The 21610-nt window shown below is 45.1% G+C and overlaps 1 protein-coding gene across 1 annotated transcript in view; it reads right to left on the minus strand.

Annotated features, from left to right (window-relative positions):
* The window catches only part of dnah9 (dynein, axonemal, heavy chain 9), a 140887-nt gene that overhangs the window by 88348 nt on the left and 30929 nt on the right, over positions 1 to 21610 (minus strand). The window contains exons 33-46 of the mRNA XM_020460456.2: positions 19799 to 19956; positions 19301 to 19439; positions 17689 to 17976; positions 15724 to 15934; positions 15478 to 15605; positions 15295 to 15403; positions 14945 to 15092; positions 14522 to 14696; positions 13175 to 13348; positions 12603 to 12810; positions 11991 to 12156; positions 6966 to 7068; positions 6555 to 6794; positions 361 to 522 (exon numbers count right to left, since the gene is read on the minus strand). Of these exons, the coding sequence (XP_020316045.2) occupies positions 361 to 522; positions 6555 to 6794; positions 6966 to 7068; positions 11991 to 12156; positions 12603 to 12810; positions 13175 to 13348; positions 14522 to 14696; positions 14945 to 15092; positions 15295 to 15403; positions 15478 to 15605; positions 15724 to 15934; positions 17689 to 17976; positions 19301 to 19439; positions 19799 to 19956 (2409 nt within the window). The remainder of the gene's footprint in view (positions 1 to 360; positions 523 to 6554; positions 6795 to 6965; positions 7069 to 11990; positions 12157 to 12602; positions 12811 to 13174; positions 13349 to 14521; positions 14697 to 14944; positions 15093 to 15294; positions 15404 to 15477; positions 15606 to 15723; positions 15935 to 17688; positions 17977 to 19300; positions 19440 to 19798; positions 19957 to 21610) is intronic.

A 21610-nucleotide genomic window follows, 5' to 3' on the forward strand; every position in this document is an offset into this window, starting at 1 on the left:
GTGTGTGCCTGCGTGTGTGTGCCTGCGTGTGTGTGCCTGTGCGTGTGTGCTTGCGTGTGTGTGCCTGTGCGTGTGTGTAGGTGAGTACGCCCACGTGCTCGCCTGCGTGTGTGTGCCTGTGCGTGTGTGCCTGTGCGTGTGTGTGCCTGTGCGTGTGTGTAGGTGAGTACGCCCACGTGCTCGCTTGCGTGTGTGTGCCTGTGCGTGTGTGTAGGGGAGTACGTCCACGTGCTCGCCTGCGTGTGTGTGCCTGTGTGTGCCTGTGTGTGTGTGTAGGGGAGTACGTCCACGTGCTCGCCTGCGTGTGTGTGCCTGTGTGTGCCTGTGTGTGTGTGTAGGGGAGTAAAACTCTCTCCTTACCTCATAGAACTTTTTCACAGTGTCTGCCTGCAGCTTATCAAAGGCCTGTGTGTCTCTGTCCTCCACCATCTTGTCTCTGTAGACACGGTTGGACTCATGGAGGTAGATCTTCACCAGATCCACAGGACCCCTCAGACACTCACAGGTACAGAACAGAATACCCTGGTCAGGACAGGAGGCAGATAAAGTCAAGTTATACCATAAAAAGGATCAGATTCTGAAAGATATATGTCGATCACTGTTGGGTCTAAATGCTGGTAGAAAAGGAGTGAGAGAAAGTAAGACCAGGGGTTTATGTAAGTAAGAAAATAAATCAATGGGACTTCTTGGTTTGATTTCATGTATATATTCTGAGCAATCACTGTTTATTTAAGAGACACATATTTCATAAAAGTAAGACCATTTATCATACTTTTCTCTTCACAAGCTAAACCCTGGCATCTCCAACACGCTCCCAAATGAACTGAATGGCAAACTTCAGATCAATCAAATAATACCTTCCAACAGATGAATGTCTAACTAATCTAAGATGATATGCTTTGCTCTGGATGGCCTAAACACTAACATTGTTCCACAGGGGAAGACTAGAACTCATCCATGTCTCAGTGTAATCCCATCTCCTCTCCCAGCAGCTGTCCTAGCATGAGGAATAGGCCCGGTGAAGCCCCGGCACTGTTTGTCCCTTTCTGCGGCCCGTCACCGAGGGAGAAAAAACACAAACTAACAGATGCTGTGTGCTCCAGGCAGCAGAACGTATGCAAATCAACGTCGTCATCATCACCTCGCGTGTTACAGCCAACTGAATCTGATCTGATGATGACTGTCGTAACGGAGTGCGTTGGAGGTATCTGTGTAATATCTTCCTCTCCTTTTCCTCCAGTCATCCTTTGGCAGCCCCCCCACCCCACCCCTCTTCCCCCTCTATCATTGTCCACAGAAGAGAGGGATGGGTATGAGTCAGAGCCTTCAGACTGTTCTCTCTGCTACCGATGCGTCTAGGACCAGCCTCTACCCCCAAGCCATAAGACTGCTAAACAGTTAGTTAAATAGTTAACCAATAGTTACCTGGACTACCCTTCTTGCACTCTTTTGATTCATCAAATGCGCTGATGTTACTGTTTATTATCTATCCTGTTGCCTAGTCACTTTTTTCCTACCTACATATGTACAAGTCAACCTCAATTACCTTGTACCCCTACACATCGACTTGGTACTGGTACCCCGTGTATATAGCCAAGGAATCGTTACTCATTGTGTATTTATTCCTTGTGTTATACTTTTTCTATTATATATATATATGATTTTCTCTCTGCATTATTGGGAAGGGCCCGTAAGTAAGCATTTTACTGCTAGTCTACAACTGTTGTTTACAAAGCATGTGACAAATACAATTTGATTTGATTTCGTCTGAGGCTTGTTTCCACTCCTCTCTGCCGACCAGTCGCTCTGGGTTCCGAACAACACCTCTCCTCCTCCCTGGTTAACTACTACAGCTATGCCCAGCTCAGCGGACTGGGCTTTCTATGTTAGACTGACAGTACAATTAGGGTTGCACATTGGGGAATATTCAGAGGTGAAACTTTCCGTGGGAATTAACGGGAATATATGGGAATTAACGGAAATATATGTACATTTATATTCATACCATTTAAATGTAGATGTTTTTTGCATTGGATATATTTACCATATCATATGGAGACAGAAACATAAACCTTTTACCTTATTATAAGTAGACATAATTGCAAATGATTAAATCCTGACAATAGAAATGTAAAAAAACTATTTAAATGAGTTGACTCTTCACATGGAATGATTTCACTGAACAGCAAAAGAAAGGGAATATTGAATGATCCCCAATTTTTTTACATTTAATTTTTTAATTTTACCTTTATTTAACTAGGCAAGTTAAGAACAAATTCTTATTTTAAATGACACCATTGAATCTGCTCCTTGAGGAGCAGATTCAATGCATGAGAAGCACAGCCAATGCGTGTGATGTGAGGGGTAGGACTCCTCCACTTTAGACCAAGCAGCCTTCATGTTTCGCAGCATTGTCTGTCACCAGTGCAAGTACCGTCTGTGGTCTAAAGCAGTCATTGATGACTGCCTTCAGCACATCTGCAATGTAGAGACCGGTGTGTCTGTTGTCCCTTGTGTCTGTGCTCTTGTAGAATACTGGTTGAGGGGTGGAGATTATGTAGTTAATTATTCCTTGCCCACGAATATTCGCCCACCCATCAGAGATGATTGCAATACAGTCTTCATTCTCTATGATTTGCTTGACCTTCACTTGAACTCTGTTGAACTCTGCATCCAGCAAATGAGTAGATAAAGCATGTCTGGTTGGAGGGGTGTATGCTGGGAGAAGAACATTCTGAAATCTCTTCCAATATGCATTGCCTGTGAACATCAGAGGTGAACCAGTTGCATGCACTGCTCGAGCAAGACATTCATCAGCATTTATCTGACGTTCCTCCATTGAGTCAAACGTATGATTCCAGGAGGACCATGAGCTGTTGCTATCGATAAGGTGTCTGATTCCAGGAGGACCATGAGCTGTTGCCATCGATAAGGTGTCTGATTCCAGGAGGACCATGAGCTGTTGCCATCGAAAAGGTGTCTGATTCCAGGAGGACCATGAGCTGTTGCTATCGATAAGGTGTCTGATTCCAGGAGGACCATGAGCTGTTGCCATCGATAAGGTGTCTGATTCCAGGAGGACCATGAGCTGTTGCCATCGATAAGGTGTCTGATTCCAGGAGGACCATGAGCTGTTGCTATCGATAAGGTGTCTGATTCCAGGAGGACCATGAGCTGTTGCCATCGATAAGGTTTCTGATTCCAGGAGGACCATGAGCTGTTGCCATCGATAAGGTGTCTGATTCCAGGAGGACCATGAGCTGTTGCCATCGATAAGGTGTCTGATTCCAGGAGGACCATGAGCTGTTGCTATCGATAAGGTGTCTGATTCCAGGAGGACCATGAGCTGTTGCTATCGATAAGGTGTCTGATTCCAGGAGGACCATGAGCTGTTGCCATCGATAAGGTGTCTGATTCCAGGAGGACCATGAGCTGTTGCTATCGATAAGGTGTCTGATTCCAGGAGGACCATGAGCTGTTGCTATCGATAAGGTGTCTGATTCCAGGAGGACCATGAGCTGTTGCCATCGATAAGGTGTCTGATTCAACATTTTCACCTCGAATAGAAGTAGAGGGTCTTTTGTCAGAGGTTGCTTGTCGTGAGCTTGAGGGAACTTTTTGCACTTGGCCAGATGATTCTGCATCTTTGTTGCATTCTTCACATATGATTTGGCACAGTATTTGCAAATGTACACAGCTTTTTCTTCTACATTAGCTGCAGTGAAATGTCTCCACACATCAGATTTTTTGTGGCGTTTTCCTGTAAAGGTTAGAAAAGTTAGTTTAAACAACTCTTTTGTAAGATAAACGTTTTAAAATTAAACGTACGGAAACAGGTGAATTAACACTCCTCAGTTAGGAGGCTCAAGCAAGCTAAAACCCACATGGCAGCAAAAACTAACTAGCAGAAATTGTTAACAAGTTAAAAATGATGGAAAAATTCTGGAAATATCCTGGAAAGTTTCTTACCCTTTGCAACCCTAAGTACAATACAGTAGATGGAGTTCTCTCTCCTAACCATGCTGACATAACTTTCTCTCATCTCTCCTGCTCTCTTCCCTCCTTTTCTCCTTCCCTCCTCCCCCTCTCCTACCCATCGCTCTTCTTCTCCCTTGTTCTCACTTTCCCTCATTCCCACTCTCCTTCTGTTCTACCAGAGCTCATTTAGGGTGATGTTCGCCAGACAGATCCCTGTTATGCCCGCTGGCCGTGTACGGCAGAAAAACAAACGATAGACAGTGTTCCTGACGGTCTGGTGCTGTGGAATGCAGTTCTCTCACAACACATCCCTATAGGAACATAGAGTGTTTTTCTTGTCCTATTAGCAGGGATTTGGCTACTGGCATCTAGTTAACTATCAAACATCAACATGTCCCCATAGGATGATGGTGTGTTTCTGTCATCATATTAAGCTGGATTTGGCTTTGAGTTGTTGTCAGTGAAAACACTACAAAAAAACACTACAAAAGTGTTTAGTGATAGCCTTGTGGTTGTATTTCAATCAATAAGGGACGGAGGAAAACCAAAGAGTGACAGAAAGAGGAGAGAGGAATACCGGAGAAAAGAACTGATCACTTCTTGTGACATCAATACAACCTTGTGACAACCACCTTGAGGAGTGTAACTATTGGAAAATACGAGGACTTCTGCTGAAGAGAAGAAAGGCTTAGACACTACCTTGAATGTTGTCTGAACACTTCTCTTGGAAATGCTGTAACAAAGTGTTTTCCCCCGTTAGGTTCCTCAGCTTGGTTTCCCTCATTAGAGCTGATGATAATGAGGCAGTAGTCGCCTTGGGCTGATTGTACCAGTGTTCCAGTGTTTACAAAGAAACTAAACTAACTGCTGCTTCATTAAAAGTCACCAAACTAATGTTCCTTAGGTAAAGCTCTTCAGAAATAATCCACATTTCGCTAACTTTAATGAACACAAGAGGACAGCAAAATTGCGATAGAAGAAATACTATGACGTAATGGTAAGCATCAACACAATAGGACCTGCGTGGCTATTGCGCCAAAATACCTACTAGTCCTCACTTCGTCTGACTAGCTATTTCAAAGAACAAGTTTGGGGCCACAGACAATGTCTGAAGACACTAAGATGATTTGTAAACTTTTCAGGAGCTTTATTTGTAAATGAAAGAACTTCCCATTCTTAAAAACAGTGAGGACAAGCAGACAAGGTGGAATGTGGACTAGAGTGTGTGAGCAGGCTGTGTCTCTTCAACCCTGTGTAGCTAGCTATCCTCAGGCCCTGGAGCTAGTTAGCAGCTGAATAGTGAAGACATATGGAGAGACAAGTTCAAAAGAGAACTATGGGCTGTGTCTGAGCCCCATCTCATTTTCTCCTTATTACCCCAGCTGAAAAAACAACAAGGATTCATCCTGCGCTCTCTCTCCCTTTCTCCCACCTTTCTCCCACACCCTCTACCCGCTTGACACCAGTGACACTACACAGACCCTTTAGAACGCAGGATTCACCAAAACGCACCGCACTGAGACTCTTCAAAGTTCAAAAGCTACGTTTAATGAGCTCTACCCCCATCAGGCCACTGCTATTGAAATCAATGCTGTACTGTCGTCAACGTTGATTTAAGGTCTAAAAGGTAACATAAAGGGGTCAGCAAGGCTGGAGTCCATGGTCTGTAATTATAGATAATAAACTCTCTAGTGTTGAATCTATGGTCCCTCATCGTTAAAGGTGAGGTTAGAATAATTATAATAGCTCAACCTCAACTCATTATAATTGCTAAACCTGAACTCTTAGATTTAAGGCTAATAATGATGAATAACTGAGAACCTGTTCTTTTGAAGTATGACTTACTGTACATTCTGACGTTCTGTATGCACATTTTATAAGAGGATAAGGGTGTGACTCGAAACAGTTCCAAGGCTTGGAGGTCTCAGGGAAGGAATTATGAAAACTAAAGTACTATGCTTGAATGGCTTAGAGTATTAATTATGTATTGGTGCTTGTATTAAATGAGAGTCTTTGCCCCCCCCTGGAATCGCTGAGGATCGTGACAGAAAAATATTGCGCATAAGCTTCTCTCTCATGACAGCTTTAGAGGTTACAGTATAATATAATATTCATTTAAATACATTAAATCGTTACAAACACCCCTGAGAGCAAATCCATTCTTCTCTCTTTTTCTGCAAATTTCAGCCTTATTTCTCTACACTAGGCACACCTTACTAAATCAATAATCATTTAGATGAGAAATTAGTTACAGTACTTTAACTTTTACCGCCTGGGGTGCAATAAAAATCTAACTCTAAAACCCAAACTTTGATACAGTATATTAAAAAAGTTAAAGAGATGGGTTTTGAGTGCACATGCCAAATCATTTAACTAGTGCTGTTTTAATGGAACAATTCATGAATGAAGGAGAAAATGCCCTAGGTCTTAGTTTTGAGTGTACAGTACCAGCTTCAGTAACTGAACATTTGCATCAATGTAAAAAATGTCACCAGGGATAGTAAATTGTAAATGTGTGTGTGTGTGTGTGTGTGTGTGTGCACCCGTCAATCCATTCATTCATTTGCATTCATCACCTGGAATATGTTGGAGAGGTCTCGGAGGTTAAAGATGTAGTGGAACTTGACAGCGGTGGGCAGGAAGGTGGAGGTGAGTCTCTGATGGAGGGCCAGAGCTAGCTGGACCAGGGTAGGACAGCTCTTCTGCAGGGCAGCACTGAAGCCCTCTCCCCTGAGGTGCTGAGAGAGGATGGAACTGTAGATGGTGCTAAGAGCCTCCGCTCCAGGGAAGGACAAGGCAAACACTGAGAAGTGACGCTACAAAGAGAAATGGAGAAAATAAAAAAATGATGTGTATATGTATAGGAGTTCATAATTATGCTAATGAAACTTTGCAATAGAGACAACGGAACATCATCAGATATGCATGCATGTGTGTGAGTGCATGCGTGTTTGTCTGTGCTTGTTTGTAAGCGTGTCTGTGTGTACCTGTAGTCGTGGGTTAATGGTGAAGCTGCCTGCCGTAGGGTTCATGCAGGACACGTATTGCACACTGTGGACCTCTTTCAGCAGCAGCTTACTCCTGTCATACCTGGACACACACACACACACAGTCTTGTTTAACTAACCTTGTGGGGGGACACAATTTATAACCATTCAAAATCCCTAACTTAACCCGAAAACCTAACCCCAAACCCTAAACCTAACTCCTAACCCCAAACCTAATTCTAACCATAACACTAATTCTACCTTAACCCTAAACCCCCAAGAAATATACTGAACAAACATTTCAATGATTTTGCTGAGTTATAGTTCATATAAGAAAATCAGTCAATGAAATGAATCCCTAATCTATTGATTTCACATGACTGGGCAGGAGAGCCTCCAGCAGGGTTTTATCCACCCCTCTACGTCACCAGCCTCCTCGAGCTTATTTTTTGTTAAAAAGAAAGATGGGGGACGGCGCCCCTGCATTGATTATCTCTGGATAAAGGCACCGTAAAGCTCAGCTACTCTTTACCCCTTATCCCAACCATCATCGAACAAATGCACAGGGCGCAGTACTTCACGAAACTGGACTTGAGGAGCGCCTACAATCTGGTGCGCATTCGTGCAGGTGACAGCCTTTTCCATGACGGGCCATTACAAGCATCTCAGAATGCCTTTTGGTCTGTCTAATACTCCTTCCGTCTTCCAGGACAAAGTGTTTTGGGGCGTAGAGGTTTATATATATATTATCTAGTTTATATTGATCTATTCTGCTGACCGTGCCCAGCATGTCTCGTTAGTCAGGTCTGTGCTGGGAAGCGGTCGTCCTTTTTGTGCTACCTCATGTCCACGGAGGGAGTGGAAATGGAGGAGCAACGCGTCAGGTCATGGCCCATCCCCAACTCTGTGAAAGCAGTCCAGCGATTCCTGGGGTTTGCCAACTATTTCCGGAGGTTCATCCGGGGCTTCCGGGTCTTCAGCACGGTGGTCGCGCCTCTTACCTCCCTGCTGAGAGTAGGTTCCCAGCGGCTTCGTTGGATGGCAGAGGCAGAGACACTGAAGGCACGCTTCACCATTGCTCTCGTGCTGGCACATCCCAACCTATAACTCCCCTTCCACGTTGAGTTGGAAGCCTCTGAAGTAGGAGTCGGGAAGACTTAAGAAGGTCAAGAAGACTCTGAAGGCATGGAGACACTGGCTGGAGTGGTCCAAACACCCTTTCCTGGTGTGGACGGACCACCGCAACCTGGAGTACATCAGGGCAGCGAAGAGGCTAAACCCGAGACAGGCCAGATCGGCTCTACTCTTCGCCAGGATCCAATTCATTCTTTCCAGGCTCGAAGAACGTGAAGTTGGACGCCCTGTCTCGCCTCTATGATAAAGAGGAGAAGCAGGGAGAGGAGACCCCCATCATCCCTCCGTTCCGTATCATCGTGCCAGTGGTGTGGGACGTGGATGCCGACATACGGCAGGCCCTGCGCACGGAACCCGCACCTGCACAGTGCCCAGAAAACTGCGCCTACATGCCCACAGGTGTACAGGACTGCCTCCTTAACTGGCACACATGGCGCCTGTATTGGGTCATCCTGGGAAAAGCCGTACCATCGGCTGCCTGTCTGAGAAGTACTGGCTAGGACGTCTCTTCCTGCTCCATCTGGGCTCAGTCAAAGACACTCAGACACCTCCCTTATGGAAAGCTCCTTCCCCTGCCGGTTCCCTGGTCTCACCTCTCGGTGGACTTTGTCATCGACCTTCCCCCTCCCAGGGGAACACCACTGATCTTGTCGTTGTGGACTGGTTTTCCAAAGCTTGTCGCCTCATTCCTCTGCGTGGGCTCCCGTCGGCCATGCAAACCATGGAGGCTCTTTTTACACACGTCTTCCGGCACTACGGGATCCCAGAGGACATTGTGTCAGATCATTGTCCTTAGTTCACCTCACGCGTATGGAAAGCGTTCATGGAATGCCTTGGGGTCACGGTCAGTCTCACCTCCAGGTACCATCCTCAAGCTAATGGGCAGGTGGAGAGGGTTAATCAGGAAGTGGGCAGGTTCCTAAGGTGTTACTGTCAGGACCGGCCGGGGGAGTGGACGGATTTTCTACCTTGGGCTGAGTACACGCAGAATTCCGCAACTCCTCCACTAACCTCACTCCTTTCCAATGCGTGTTGGGGTATCAGCCGGCCTTGGCACCTTGGCATTCGAGCCAGACCGAGGCCCCTGAGGTGGACGAGTGGTTTGGGTGCGCTGAGGAGACCTGGAACGCTGCGCACACTCATCACCAGCGGGCCGTGCGTCGGCACAAGGAACAGGCCGACCGCCACCGCAGTGATTTTCACCGTTGGTGCACTGCCCGACCCACACCGCGCCCCTGTGGTCGTCTCCGAGGCCGGTGTCGTCCCCCTGCTGGTGCACCGTGCCCCTGTGGTCGTCCCCGAGGCCGGTCTCGTCCTTTGTAGTGTTATTAGTAATCTTTAGAGGTTTAAACCTCACTCTTTTGTTTGGGTTACATCCGTGTGTATTTTATATACTTGTTTGTTTTGGGCTTCGTCCCCGTGTCATGTTCATGTATTTTGGGTGGAGTCATAAAACCCCCTATTACGCATTCCTGCACCTGTCTACGATCCTTAAAGAACGTGATACTGTTTAATCAGCTTCTTGATATTCCACACCTGTCAGGTGGATGGATTATCTTGGCAAATGAGAAATGCTCACTAACAGCGATGTAAACAAATGTGTGCACAATACGTTTTTTTTGTGTGCATGAAACATTTCTACGATCTTTTATTTCAGCTCAAGAAACACTTTACATGTTGCGTCTATATTTTTGTTCGATATAGCATTTGACCGTATGGGGACTAACAAAATGTAAATGTTTTTGTACTTCTGGTCCCCATAAGTATAGTTAAACACGTCCACAGGCACACAAAACCACAGGCACATACACATTGCAATGAAATACAGAAACACACTCTTCATGTGCTCCTGTCAATATGCACGCCTCAATTCTGCCTTAAGCCAGCATAGTTTAGTAACACCCTTTTCCCTCTCAATTTCATACCTGAGATACTCTCCATAACTCTACTGGCTGACCGTGTGTAAAACACACACACACACACACACCCTGTGGCTGTGTCTACAATACGCTTACTATGCCTGATGCCCCAACTACACAATCCTTTTAAGGAAAATCACATGCCCAAGCTCTCACATTGGACATCATTTAAGTTGTAGCATATTTTAGTAACAGCAACTGCAGTGAGTGTCCCTTTGAATAGTAAACTGAAGACATGCTCTGCTGTAGTAAGCTGAATAACAGATCAATTATTGGACTAACCCACTGCAGTAGGTTTGCTATAGCAGGGTTAGCCAGCCAGTACCCTCTTTAAAAGAGCTGTGGTACAGTAACTCTGAATAAATGTGCCTTTACTGTAATTGTCCAACATTTATGGGGTTTTAAATTATGAAGTGGAACATAGTTCTTTTCCATAACATATCACTGTCAAGTTCCATCTGTGATAACAATACATAGGACAAAAAGTATACATCTACTGCAGTGGTCACCAACCGGTTGATCAACTGGTTGATCTCCAAAGCATTCCTAGTCGATCACCAAACATTTCTGTTCAAAAAACTACGATAAAGCCTTTCCTAAAGCGTTCCTATTTTTGTTATTTGTTTCATGCTGTTGGCAGTAGGTGCACTTGATTCAGAAGACCTAGCGCCGGGAAGGCAAAGTTTCCCATTTTAAACCATTTCATGTGTCTGAAGGTAGAACCCAGAGAGCAAATCAAGTGCACCTATAGGCCTACTGCTGGCAAATCAGATAGCTTAGATCACAGCGTCTGCAGTCTCCTTGAGCCATAGACTGTAAAAAGAAGCCTTGAGCACACATCAAAGCTGAAACTGAGATTTCAAAACTTTTAAAAGCATGACTAGTGAGAGATTCAACGAATACAGCAAAGCGCTGCTGTTTTTATGAGTAAATCCATGTTTAAGTTATTCAGCAATGTCAACACTTTGTTCAAAACTTTTATAAGCCATAAAATGCAAGTTCTCCCTACTTCCACTCGCGCTACAACCAGCACTGCAGCTGTAATGAATGACTACAGCAAAGTGTTTCCGTAAGCCTGCGTTGTTATTATTAGCGGCTTGACTCTTTTTTTATATCAAGTAATATTTCACTTTATCTGGACATCGAATTAACAACATTAATTGGTGCATGAGGCAGAAACGATGCACTGCGACTTGAGTTTCACCATCAGCTTGAAGACTGTCCACTTTTCTCAGTGGAGGGAGGGAGAGAGGGATGGTGAGTCGTGTGAGAGGCAGCCTCACCACTGCACTCTTCATCCCCTCAGACTGACCATCAGATGCAGACCATCAGTTCAGCAAAATAAAAAATTTACGAATTATTATGCTCACTCAGCTGTGCCTCACAATCCAGGTGTTTGGTGTAACAGGGTATATTGGTGATTCACATTGCCACTTTATTGTTAAGCCAATGGGCTTTTGTTTTTAGTTTTGTCTTGTCTTCACCTACTCAACATGGCATCCTATTGGCTGGTTTGCGTGGCTTGCTTACGAAGGCGGATGTTTAAATTAGAATCGTCCCAGTGAACATGCACCAAACCAGCGGTAATTTGTTGGTTGAAAAGTGATTTTTATTCCCAAGTGATGATTTTAAAGTACAATTTATATCAATTTGTTAGTAAATATTATTAGAACATCACACATAAGATGCAGCGTTTTCGGTGCATATTTGTTGTGCATTTTGTTGTAAAGAATTCCCGGGGGGGGTTTCATATATTTTGTACAGTGCGTGAGTGCATTGTTGGATGGTGAGACGTGCATTGCATTATGTGCAATTTTGTGCTGTATCTATCAGAATAAATCTCCATGATTGGTGCTACAAGTTGGAGTCTGTGTCGATGGTTGTACACAATGCAAGAACAGACGCAAGAGCACTGTTACATTGGCGTATGAGTGTGTGTGACTGCAGGGTCTGTGTGTGCACGTCCTCTCACCAGTGGTTGTAGTCCAGGTGTTGGCGTATGAGTGTGTGTGGCTGCACGGTGCCGTAGGCGTCCACCTCTGGCATGTTCATATCGTCTATGAAGTAGACCAGCCTCCTGCTGCCTGGAGGACCATAGTTACGGCCTGCCTTCTTCTCCAGGGGCTTCTCCAACACCGCTGCAGGAGAGAGGGAAGAGGGAGAGGATGAGAATGGAAAGAGAGAGGAATGGGAATGTAAAAAGAGATGAATGGAGGATGAGTGTAGAAAGAGATGGATGCAGGATGAGTGCAGAAAGAGATGGAAGGAGGATGAGTGTAGAAAGATGAATGGAGGATGAGTGTAGAAAGATCAATGGAGGATGAGTGTAGAAAGATCAATGGAGGATGTGTAGAAAGATGGATGGAGGATGAGTGTAGAAAGATGGATGGAGGATGTGTAGAAAGATGGATGGAGGATGAGTGTAGAAAGATGAATGGAGGATGAGTGTAGAAAGATGGATGGAGGATGAGTGTAGAAAGAGATGGATGGAGGATGAGTGTAGAAAGAGGGAATGGAGAGAACCAGCTAGGCTACAGTATATTTATTTGCAGTTGTACACTAGTAGTAGCAGACCATTCCCTACCCTGTAGCATGGCAGAGGTGGTGTAATAATTGAAGGGGACGTTTTTGATCATGTATTTCTCCTGGTCCAGTGATCCCAGTTTGTCTCCGACCAGAACAGACTTCCCAGTACCGGCATTCCCGACCAGCATGACGGGGCGGCGGCGTTCCAAGAGGCGGTCCATGAAGTAACGGACGCGGATAGTCTCTGTGGTGTGGACCAGACATGCCTTGGGAGAGGGGAGATAGGGGACAGAGTTCAGATAGACTGTAGATACTCTACAGGTTGGTGTTTCCCCACAGATCTAGGATCAGATTACTCAACTCCAATTACAACCTAAACCATTACTTATTGTGGTCCTTCAAGCTGGATGTTGTGCAATATTTACGCCACTGATGTTCACTTATTGTAAATTGCTCTGGAGAAGAGCATCTGGTAAAAGAGCATCTGATAAATTGTAAAGAATATGTAATGAGAAGATATTTTACTGTAGACCGTCGATGACTACATAGAAGAGCTTTGAAGCAGCTATTGCATGGTATATTGTCACTATAGAAGTGACATAAAGTGACACCAGTAACACAAGACTGTACCTGTAGAGGAATATCAGCATCCATCTGGAACCTGGGCACCATCTTGGACCAGGGTTCAAACTTCTTGGTGTCGGGGTCAATGTAGTAGTCAAACACAGTCCCCTGGGAGGGGAACTTGATGGTCTTAAACTCTGTCACCCACCACTTACTGAATTCCACACGGTAGTCCACCAACTACACACACACACACACACACACACACACACACACACACACACGGAGAGACAAACATTGGGTCAATCTCAATAGTCTTGAGATACTTCTGGGAGAGGAAGCCATGGTTTATTGCGTTGCGATCACACTTTCGGTCTGCATTAAAAAACAATCAAATGAAACAAAGACACTCCTATCCAACTACCCACTGGTGGAACAACTACCCACTGGTGGAAACTGGTTAACATTGTTTCCATGTCATTTCAACAAGAAAAGTCAATGTGATGACGATGATTCAACGTTGAAAAGCGATTGGATTTTCAAAAAAGTAATCCATGTAAATTTGAACCTAAATCCAATGATTTGGGGACATTTTTGTTGATTTCACGTTGAATTCACATTAGTTAACAACTCAACCTTAATGTTGAGTTGATGTTGAACTTGATGTTGAAATGACGTCTGTGGCCAGTGGGTACCCATCATTAAAAAATAAAAATCCTTTCCTCTCTCTCCTCTCTCCTTTCCCTCTCTCCAGGCTGTCTACTGTGTTCAGGCCCTGCTCTACAGTCAATAAACCCACTTAGCATATAAATGCAGTGTAGATAAGGAAATATAGTGGAGTACATTGGTATGCTAGGAGAGACTGTTTTATCCCATAACGTAGATGGACATGGTTACTGTACGGAGCTGTCTGGGTTGCTTAGCAACCGCTCGTCACTTTGTTCGCCTCTGGTTAAAAATTCAGCCGGCTATAGTGTTTAGGACTGTGAGTGGAATACACTTAGTTTTGAAGATGAAGCTGCAATACAGTACGGAGTCCTCGCATTGAAAGCCACCATACTTTACTGAAATATATGTGAAGCAATTCTCATCATCTGAAGCTTTGAGGGGAGTTGGAGAGCGAATTAGATGACGATTTACTAAAGCGTTTGCACCCGTGATAAAAGTATACCACTTTTTCTGAAGCAATCTATTTTATTCTTTGACTCTGAGGGAAAGCACTTATCCACTACGTAGGAATGTGTCTCACAAAAATACTTCATAATAATATATGCCATTTAGGAGACACTTTTATCCAAAGCAACTTACATTTTAAGTACGGGTGGTCCTAGGAATCTAACCCACTATCCTGGTGTTGCAAGCCCCACTGAGCTACAGAGGACCAACCACAATCATAGGAATCATTCAACCTACCTGGTCCTGGAACATGGCACCTCCGAAGGCCCAGACAGCACCGAAGACAAAGTAGAGTTCGTAGAGTTCCTTAGGGCAGTCTGGAGGGGTGTGTTCTGGGGTTAACAGACACTCCAACAGATGGCACAGCATCTGGACCATACTCTGCTCCGGGACTGGGATGATCTTCTTAAACCTGACCACACACATTACAGACATAGGGGTAAGACCATCAGTGAAATAAATATACAGTATATATATTTGTTTTATGTCTTACACTATTTAGGCCTATTGTTCTCTGTCACTCGCCCTCTCTGTCTTCTCTCTCTCTAACCTTTCTTACTCCCTCTCACCCTCTTCCATGTCTACAGTCTCTCTCCCCTCAGTCCAGAGGAACCATCTAGATCACTATGAACCATTCCATACTGACAGCTGATGTGTTACCTGGACCTGAGGGTGTCTAGACATGAGGGGAGGTACTTGTCAAACAGGATTGTCAGGTTGGCCTTCTCCGATTGGACCTCCCTCCTGTCAATCCAGCTGGATACAGGCGGGTTCCAGCCCAGATCTGCTGGGTTGATATACAGAATGCCTGGAGGGACAAGCAGAGCTTGTTACTCTGTAGTCCCATGTAAACAGGTAACTACACAGTACGTACAAATACATGTCAAATGTGATCTAACGGTGAAATATGTCGTCTAGGATAACAACAAAAGAAGAGGAGAGCAGGGGGACAGGGATTGGATAAGGAGACGAGGATGAGAGGTAATGGAGGAGGCGAATGACTAGCATACCAGCTCTAGATACAGTAGCAGGAGTAGCAGTCCGGAGGTGGCTGATCTCAAACACCAACCTCATGGTCGGGTTGAGAGGGATACGTTCATTACTCGCCAGGGTTAACACCTAATGCAGGGAAAGGTACAGAGAGTTATTACACAGACGGACAGAGAAACACAGACAGGAAGACAGACACACACCTTGTTGTCGTCCATGACAGTGTTGAGAGACTCAATCCACATGGGGTCTATGTCTCCATCCAGTACGATCCATTTAGGCCCAGTGTGGCTGAGGTTAGCCAGCTCACGCATGATGTTAGAGAACAGACCTGGAAAACAGACAGTATCAGTATCAAAGGTCTATATGTTGGTCATATCATCATCACCATCATGACAATCATCATCACCATCACCATCATGACCGTCATCATCATGCCCTCCCCTCACCATCCCTCCACTCCCTGGTTGCAGGGTTGATGATGCCAAACAGCTCATCATTGGTCACAGCTTTGGGGTTGAGGTCCGCCCACACGGGCCTCCGCTTCATGTTCTGGTAAGTCCGTTGGAGAGATCTCATCACCTGGCTCTTCCCTGTGCCTGCATTACCCACCACAAACACAGAGTGGCGCACCGCCAGCAACTCTTCCAACTGTACCACCTGGGGGAAGGAAGGAGAGAGTGAGAGCCAGGGAGAGAAAGGGAGAGACAAATAGTATGGTATTGCTATACAGAATGGTATGGTACACTGCAATGCAGCAGAGTAGATCAGTACCATACAGTGTGTCACTCACGTTACAGCTCTGTGAAAGAGCAGTATTTCCTGCATAGAGCAAACAGCAAACAGTGTGGAAGGAACAAATTATGCTAGCTCTAAAACGGCCTCATCTGTGTTATGTAAAGTATCAAATTCACCTCATTAATATCAGCAACACTTTGATAAACAAAATATGAACAACTTGAATTGTGGATGTGACAGGAACATGAGAAAATAACAGATTAAAGTACATTGTGGCAAATATCAAAGTCTCTGTAACGGTAAGAAAACGAGAGAGAGCGAGAGTGCAAGAGAAAATCATATTTCCTTTCACAGTGAAACTCACTGATGGCATTCTCAATCAATGCAATTCACTGAAGCTATTCACCCTCACCATAGTGTTAGCATCCGAAAGACCCACATTGATATTAGATTTGAGATGTGGGCAGCTGACAGGTGCTAATGCTAGCGCTACAAGCGGCTAACACTACAACAGGCTAACATTATGAGAGGCTCACAGTACAACAGGCTAACATTGTGAGAGGCTAACACTACAACAGGCTAAAATTATGAGAGGCTAACACCACAACAGGCTAACATTATGAGAGGCTAACACTACAACAGGCTAATATTATGAGAGGCTAACACTACAACAGGCTAACATTATGACAGGCTAACACTACAACAGGCTAACATTATGAGAGGCTAACACCACAAAAGGCTAACATTATGAGAGGCTAACACTAAAGACAAATAAACCCATTCCCCTCTGGACTTCCTCCTTTCACTCTAATCTTACTGACCAACAGAATGTGGCCAAAAGTCGTGCACTATAATATAGTTTAACATGGCTTCAGGGAATAGGGTGTCCGACAGAGACGGAGAGTGCAAGGTTCAGACGATACAAATGGATCATTATTGACCTGCCGTTGTCTCATCAGCCTGTTCCCTCCCTGTTTATATCCATGTGTGGTGTCTGTGACAGTGGCAGGGTTAAGAGCTGCTCTTGCGGTACAGCGGCGTGATGGAGTGTCATTACGTTGCTACCATACCGCTTTGACCTGCTGCAGATTGCACTCATTTCCCCTGGCCCCACTTTCCTCTGTCTCTGACATTGTATGTGTGTGCGTGTGTGTGTGTGTGAGCGCAGCATAATGGCTAGAATAAGGACGGTGGACCTTTCCACCTGGGACGTTATTACAGTATAACCGGAGGGTTTGGGTTGGGTATATTTGGCCGATTCATCCACAACCCAGACTGCTCTGACACTAATGTGTACTTACCACTGATACAGTACAGTGCAACACCAGGTACATGGCTTTTGGAGAAAAGGGAACTAGTAGCAGAGGAACGCAAAAGCTGAATTTGTTGTTTTATTGTTAATTACCAAGATTGAAGTGTGGCTTCTTTTCCCTGGCAGTGTTATTGAAGGTCAGGGACATTACAGTATTATGGGCTGTGCTCTTACAGGGTCATCATCTACCGTCAAAAAACGGTGTCTTTTCATGTATTTTTGGATGATTCTAGGCCTGGGTCACTTGTTATATATGAATTGTTTCATTCATTAAGTCATTCATCAACATGAAAACATAACTTTTAACCAACACTCTCTAAAGGCTGAAACAGCCCACCCTGGTCAACCGGTAATTACAACTCACCTTCAGTACAAAGTTATCCTCAGCCTGTAATTTGAGGTCCAGCACAGACTGCTTGACATGCTTCTCAAACTCCAGGTCTCTCTTCCTGGGGACGTCCAGAGCAGGGAACAGGTCTCCGATAAGCCCCATGAACACTGGCATGTCATCTGTCACGATCTTAGGGATGTTGAAGTCTCTCAGAGCCCGCATGAGGACCTGGTCCTCAGGCCGATCTGGGTCACCCCGCTTCAGGGAGCCAGCCACCACCAGGACAGACTTGATGGCCCTCAACCCCCAGTCATAGTGGTCCTGGAGACCAGGGAGAGACGGAACATTAATATTTAAGGCACATTTTCCTTTTCCAAGAATGACAAAGATGTGTAATGGAAGGGATAGAAATGTAATGGAAGTGATAGAAATGGATGTACCAAAAGTTTCCGAAAGTGCTTGTTTACTAGACAGACAAAGCATAGTCTTTGTTGTTTTGAAATGCCAAACATGATTGTGTCCTTTTTTCTGGTTTCAGCTGAACATATTTTGAAAGTAAGACAAGGACAAATGGTCAAACATATTTTAAACATATTTTTTACCCCTTTTTCGTGATATCCAATTGGTAGTTACAATCTTGTCCCATTGCTGCAACTCTCGTACGGACTCAGGAGAGGTGAAGGTCGAGAGCCATGAATCCTCCGAAACACGACCCTGCCAAGCCGCACTGCTTCTTGACACACTGCTCGCTTAACCCAGAAGCAAGCTGCACCAATGTGTCGGAGGAAACACCATACAGTGTGCATGCGTCCAGCCCGCCACAAGGAGTCGCTAGAGCGCAATGGAACAAGGACGTCCAGGCCGGCCAGACTGTCCCCTAACCCGAAACGACGCTGGGCCAATTGTGCATCACCTCATGGGTCTCCCAGTCATGGCTGGTTGCGACACAGCCTGGGAACGAACCAGGGTCTGTAGTGATGCCTTAGACCACTGAGCCTCTCGGGAGGCCCAAACAAGATATTCTAACACGTTAATCTATACATATATCTTTTCACACACAAGTTTGCACAAAGCAAGTTATTTCATATTATAAACTGGGTGGTTCGAGCCCTGAATGCTGATTGGCTGACAGCCGTATACCACGGGTATGACAAAACATGTATTTGTGCTGTTCCAATTACATTGATAACCAGTTTAAAATAGCAATAAGGCACCTCGGGGGTTTGTGGTATATGACTAATATGCCATAGCTAAGGGCTGTATCCAGGCACTCCTCGTTGCGTCATGCAAAATAACATACTTTAGCTGTGGTATATTGGCCATATACCACACCCCCCCATGCCTTATTGCTTAAATAGAGCCCTGAGTACCAGGCCATTAGTTACCTGATGATCGTACTACTTACTACTAATGCATGTCCAGAGTGCATAACAGGAGATTACCATGACTCAGCAGTCACATTGAATTTTACTGCGGTCATGACTCAGTTCTTCTCTATACTGTTTGTGCTGTCTTGCCAAAACCTACTGTATGGTCATTGTCTTGCCACAATGACCATGTGAGTTGCCAAGCCAGCACAAACAGACAAGGGACCAGGCTATAATGGAGCTAGTGCATAAGATCAGGGATCTGAAGCATACTGTACCTGTTTGGAAAGCAGCTCTTTGCAGAGTGTGTAGAGGGTGATGAACTTCCTTGCCAGGACTCTGGCATCGAGGAAACCTTCAGCCACCAACATGATCTCACAGATCAATTCAAAGTCTGGTACTACCATGGCACAAGGCCTACAGAGAGGGAGGGAGGTAGAGAGGGAAAGAGAGAAGGAAGGTGGGAGAAATAGAGAGTAAGATTTAGTTCAGAGGGCTGACACAGTCATGTGGCTTCTAGTCAATCCTGGTACAAATCCCGTCAGGGACATTTAGTTCACCAAGAGTACTACATGTAACTGTGGGACTGAAATATATTCATTGTCATTTGTCAGCTTTTCTTCCGTCAACATTATCATAAACATCCCACGGTGAATGCCTTGAAAGAGGTAACTCATCTTTGTTTTTCCATCAGTCTCATCATTTCACTGTTAAAAAAAAGACATTATAGCATTTTAAAAACAAGGAAACACTTTTGTGCGTGTTCCGTGTGTTACCTAAACAGGGCCTTGAGATTCTCAGGTAGTTCTGTCCTGCCAGCGTAGCCTGGGTTCATGGTGATGAAGATACCTACAGAGGGGAAAAGATTCACCTCCTCGCCCATGAAGTTAAACCTCTGCTTCTTGTCTCGGATGGCGTCCTGGATGCTCTTCACCTGGACAGGACAGATATATAGATATACAGAGATATATAGAGATATAAGACAGTCAGGGATTAAACTCAGCAAAAAAAGAAACGTCCCTTTTTCAGGACCCTGTCTTTCAAAGATAATTCATAAAAATCCAAATAACTTCACATTGTAAAGGGTTTAAACACTGTTTCCCATGCTTGTTCAATGAACCATAAACAATTAATGAACATGCACCTGTGGAACGGTCATTAAAACACTAACAGCTTACAGACGGTAGGCAATTAAGGTCAGAGTTATGAAAACTTAGGACACTAAAGAGGCCTTTCTACTGACTCTGAAAAACACCAAAAGAAAGATGCCCGGGGTCCCTGCTCATCTGCGTGAACGTGCCTTAGGCATGCTGCAAGGAGGCATGAGGACTACAGATGTAGCCAGGGCAATAAATTGCAATGTCCATACTGTGAGATGCCTAAGACAGCGCTACAGGGAGACAGGACGGACAGCTGATCGTCCTTGCAGTGGCAGACCACGTGTAACAACACCTGCACAGGATCGGTACAAACAAATATCACACCTACGGGACAGGTACAGGATGACAACAGCAACTGCCCGAGTTACACCAGGAACGCACAATCCCTCCATCATTGCTCAGACTGTCCGCAATAGGCTGAGAGAGGCTGGACTGAGGGCCTGTAGGCCTGTTGTAAGGCAGGTCCTCACCAGACATCACTGGAAACAACGTCGCCTATGGGCACAAACCCACCGTCGCTGAACCAGACAGGACTGGCAAATAGTGCTCTTCACTGACGAGTCACGGTTTTGTCTCACCAGGTGTGATCGTCTGATTCGCGTTCATCGTCGAAGGAATGACCGTTACACCGAGGCCTGTACTCTGGAGCGGGATCGATTCGGAGGTGGAGGTGTGTCACAGCATCATCGGACTGAGCTTGTTGTCATTGCAGGCAATCTCAATGCTGTGCGTTACAGGGAAGACATCCTTCTCCCACATGTGATACCCTTCCTGCAGGCTCATCCTGACATGATCCTGCAGCATGACAATGCCACCAGCCATACTGCTCGTTCTGTGCATGATTTCCTGCAAGACAGGAATGTCAGTGTTCTGCCAAGGGCAGCGAAGACTCTGGATCTCAATCCCATTGAGCATGTCTGGGACCTATTGGATCGGAGGGTGAGGGCTAGGGCCATTCCCCCCAGAAATCTCTGGGAACTCGCAGGTGCCTTGGTGGAAGAGTGGGGTAAAATCTCACAGCAAGAACTGGCAAATCTGGTGCAGTCCATGAGGAGATGCACTGCAGCTCTTAATGCAGCTGGTGGCCACACCACTTTTGATTTTGACCCCCCCCCCCTTTGTTCAGGGACACATTATTTAATTTCTGTTAGTCACATGTCTGTGGAGCTTGTTCAGTTTAGGTTTCAGTTGTTGTTCATACAAATATTTATTTATTTGCTGAAAATAAACGCAGTTGACAGTAAGAGGATGTTTCTTTTTTTGCTGAGTTTAGAAAAAATGGTTCCAAAAGGGTTCTGCGGATATCCCCATAGGTAGGTGATCTTGTAAGATACTACCACTCGCATTCAATCACCAACAAACACAAAATGGAACGGTATTCACACTCTAAAAAATAGCCAAGGCAATGATATTTGCTATAAGCTATAA

Source organism: Oncorhynchus kisutch, linkage group LG25 (genome assembly GCF_002021735.2).
Source record: "Oncorhynchus kisutch isolate 150728-3 linkage group LG25, Okis_V2, whole genome shotgun sequence".
NCBI lineage: Eukaryota > Metazoa > Chordata > Actinopteri > Salmoniformes > Salmonidae > Oncorhynchus > Oncorhynchus kisutch.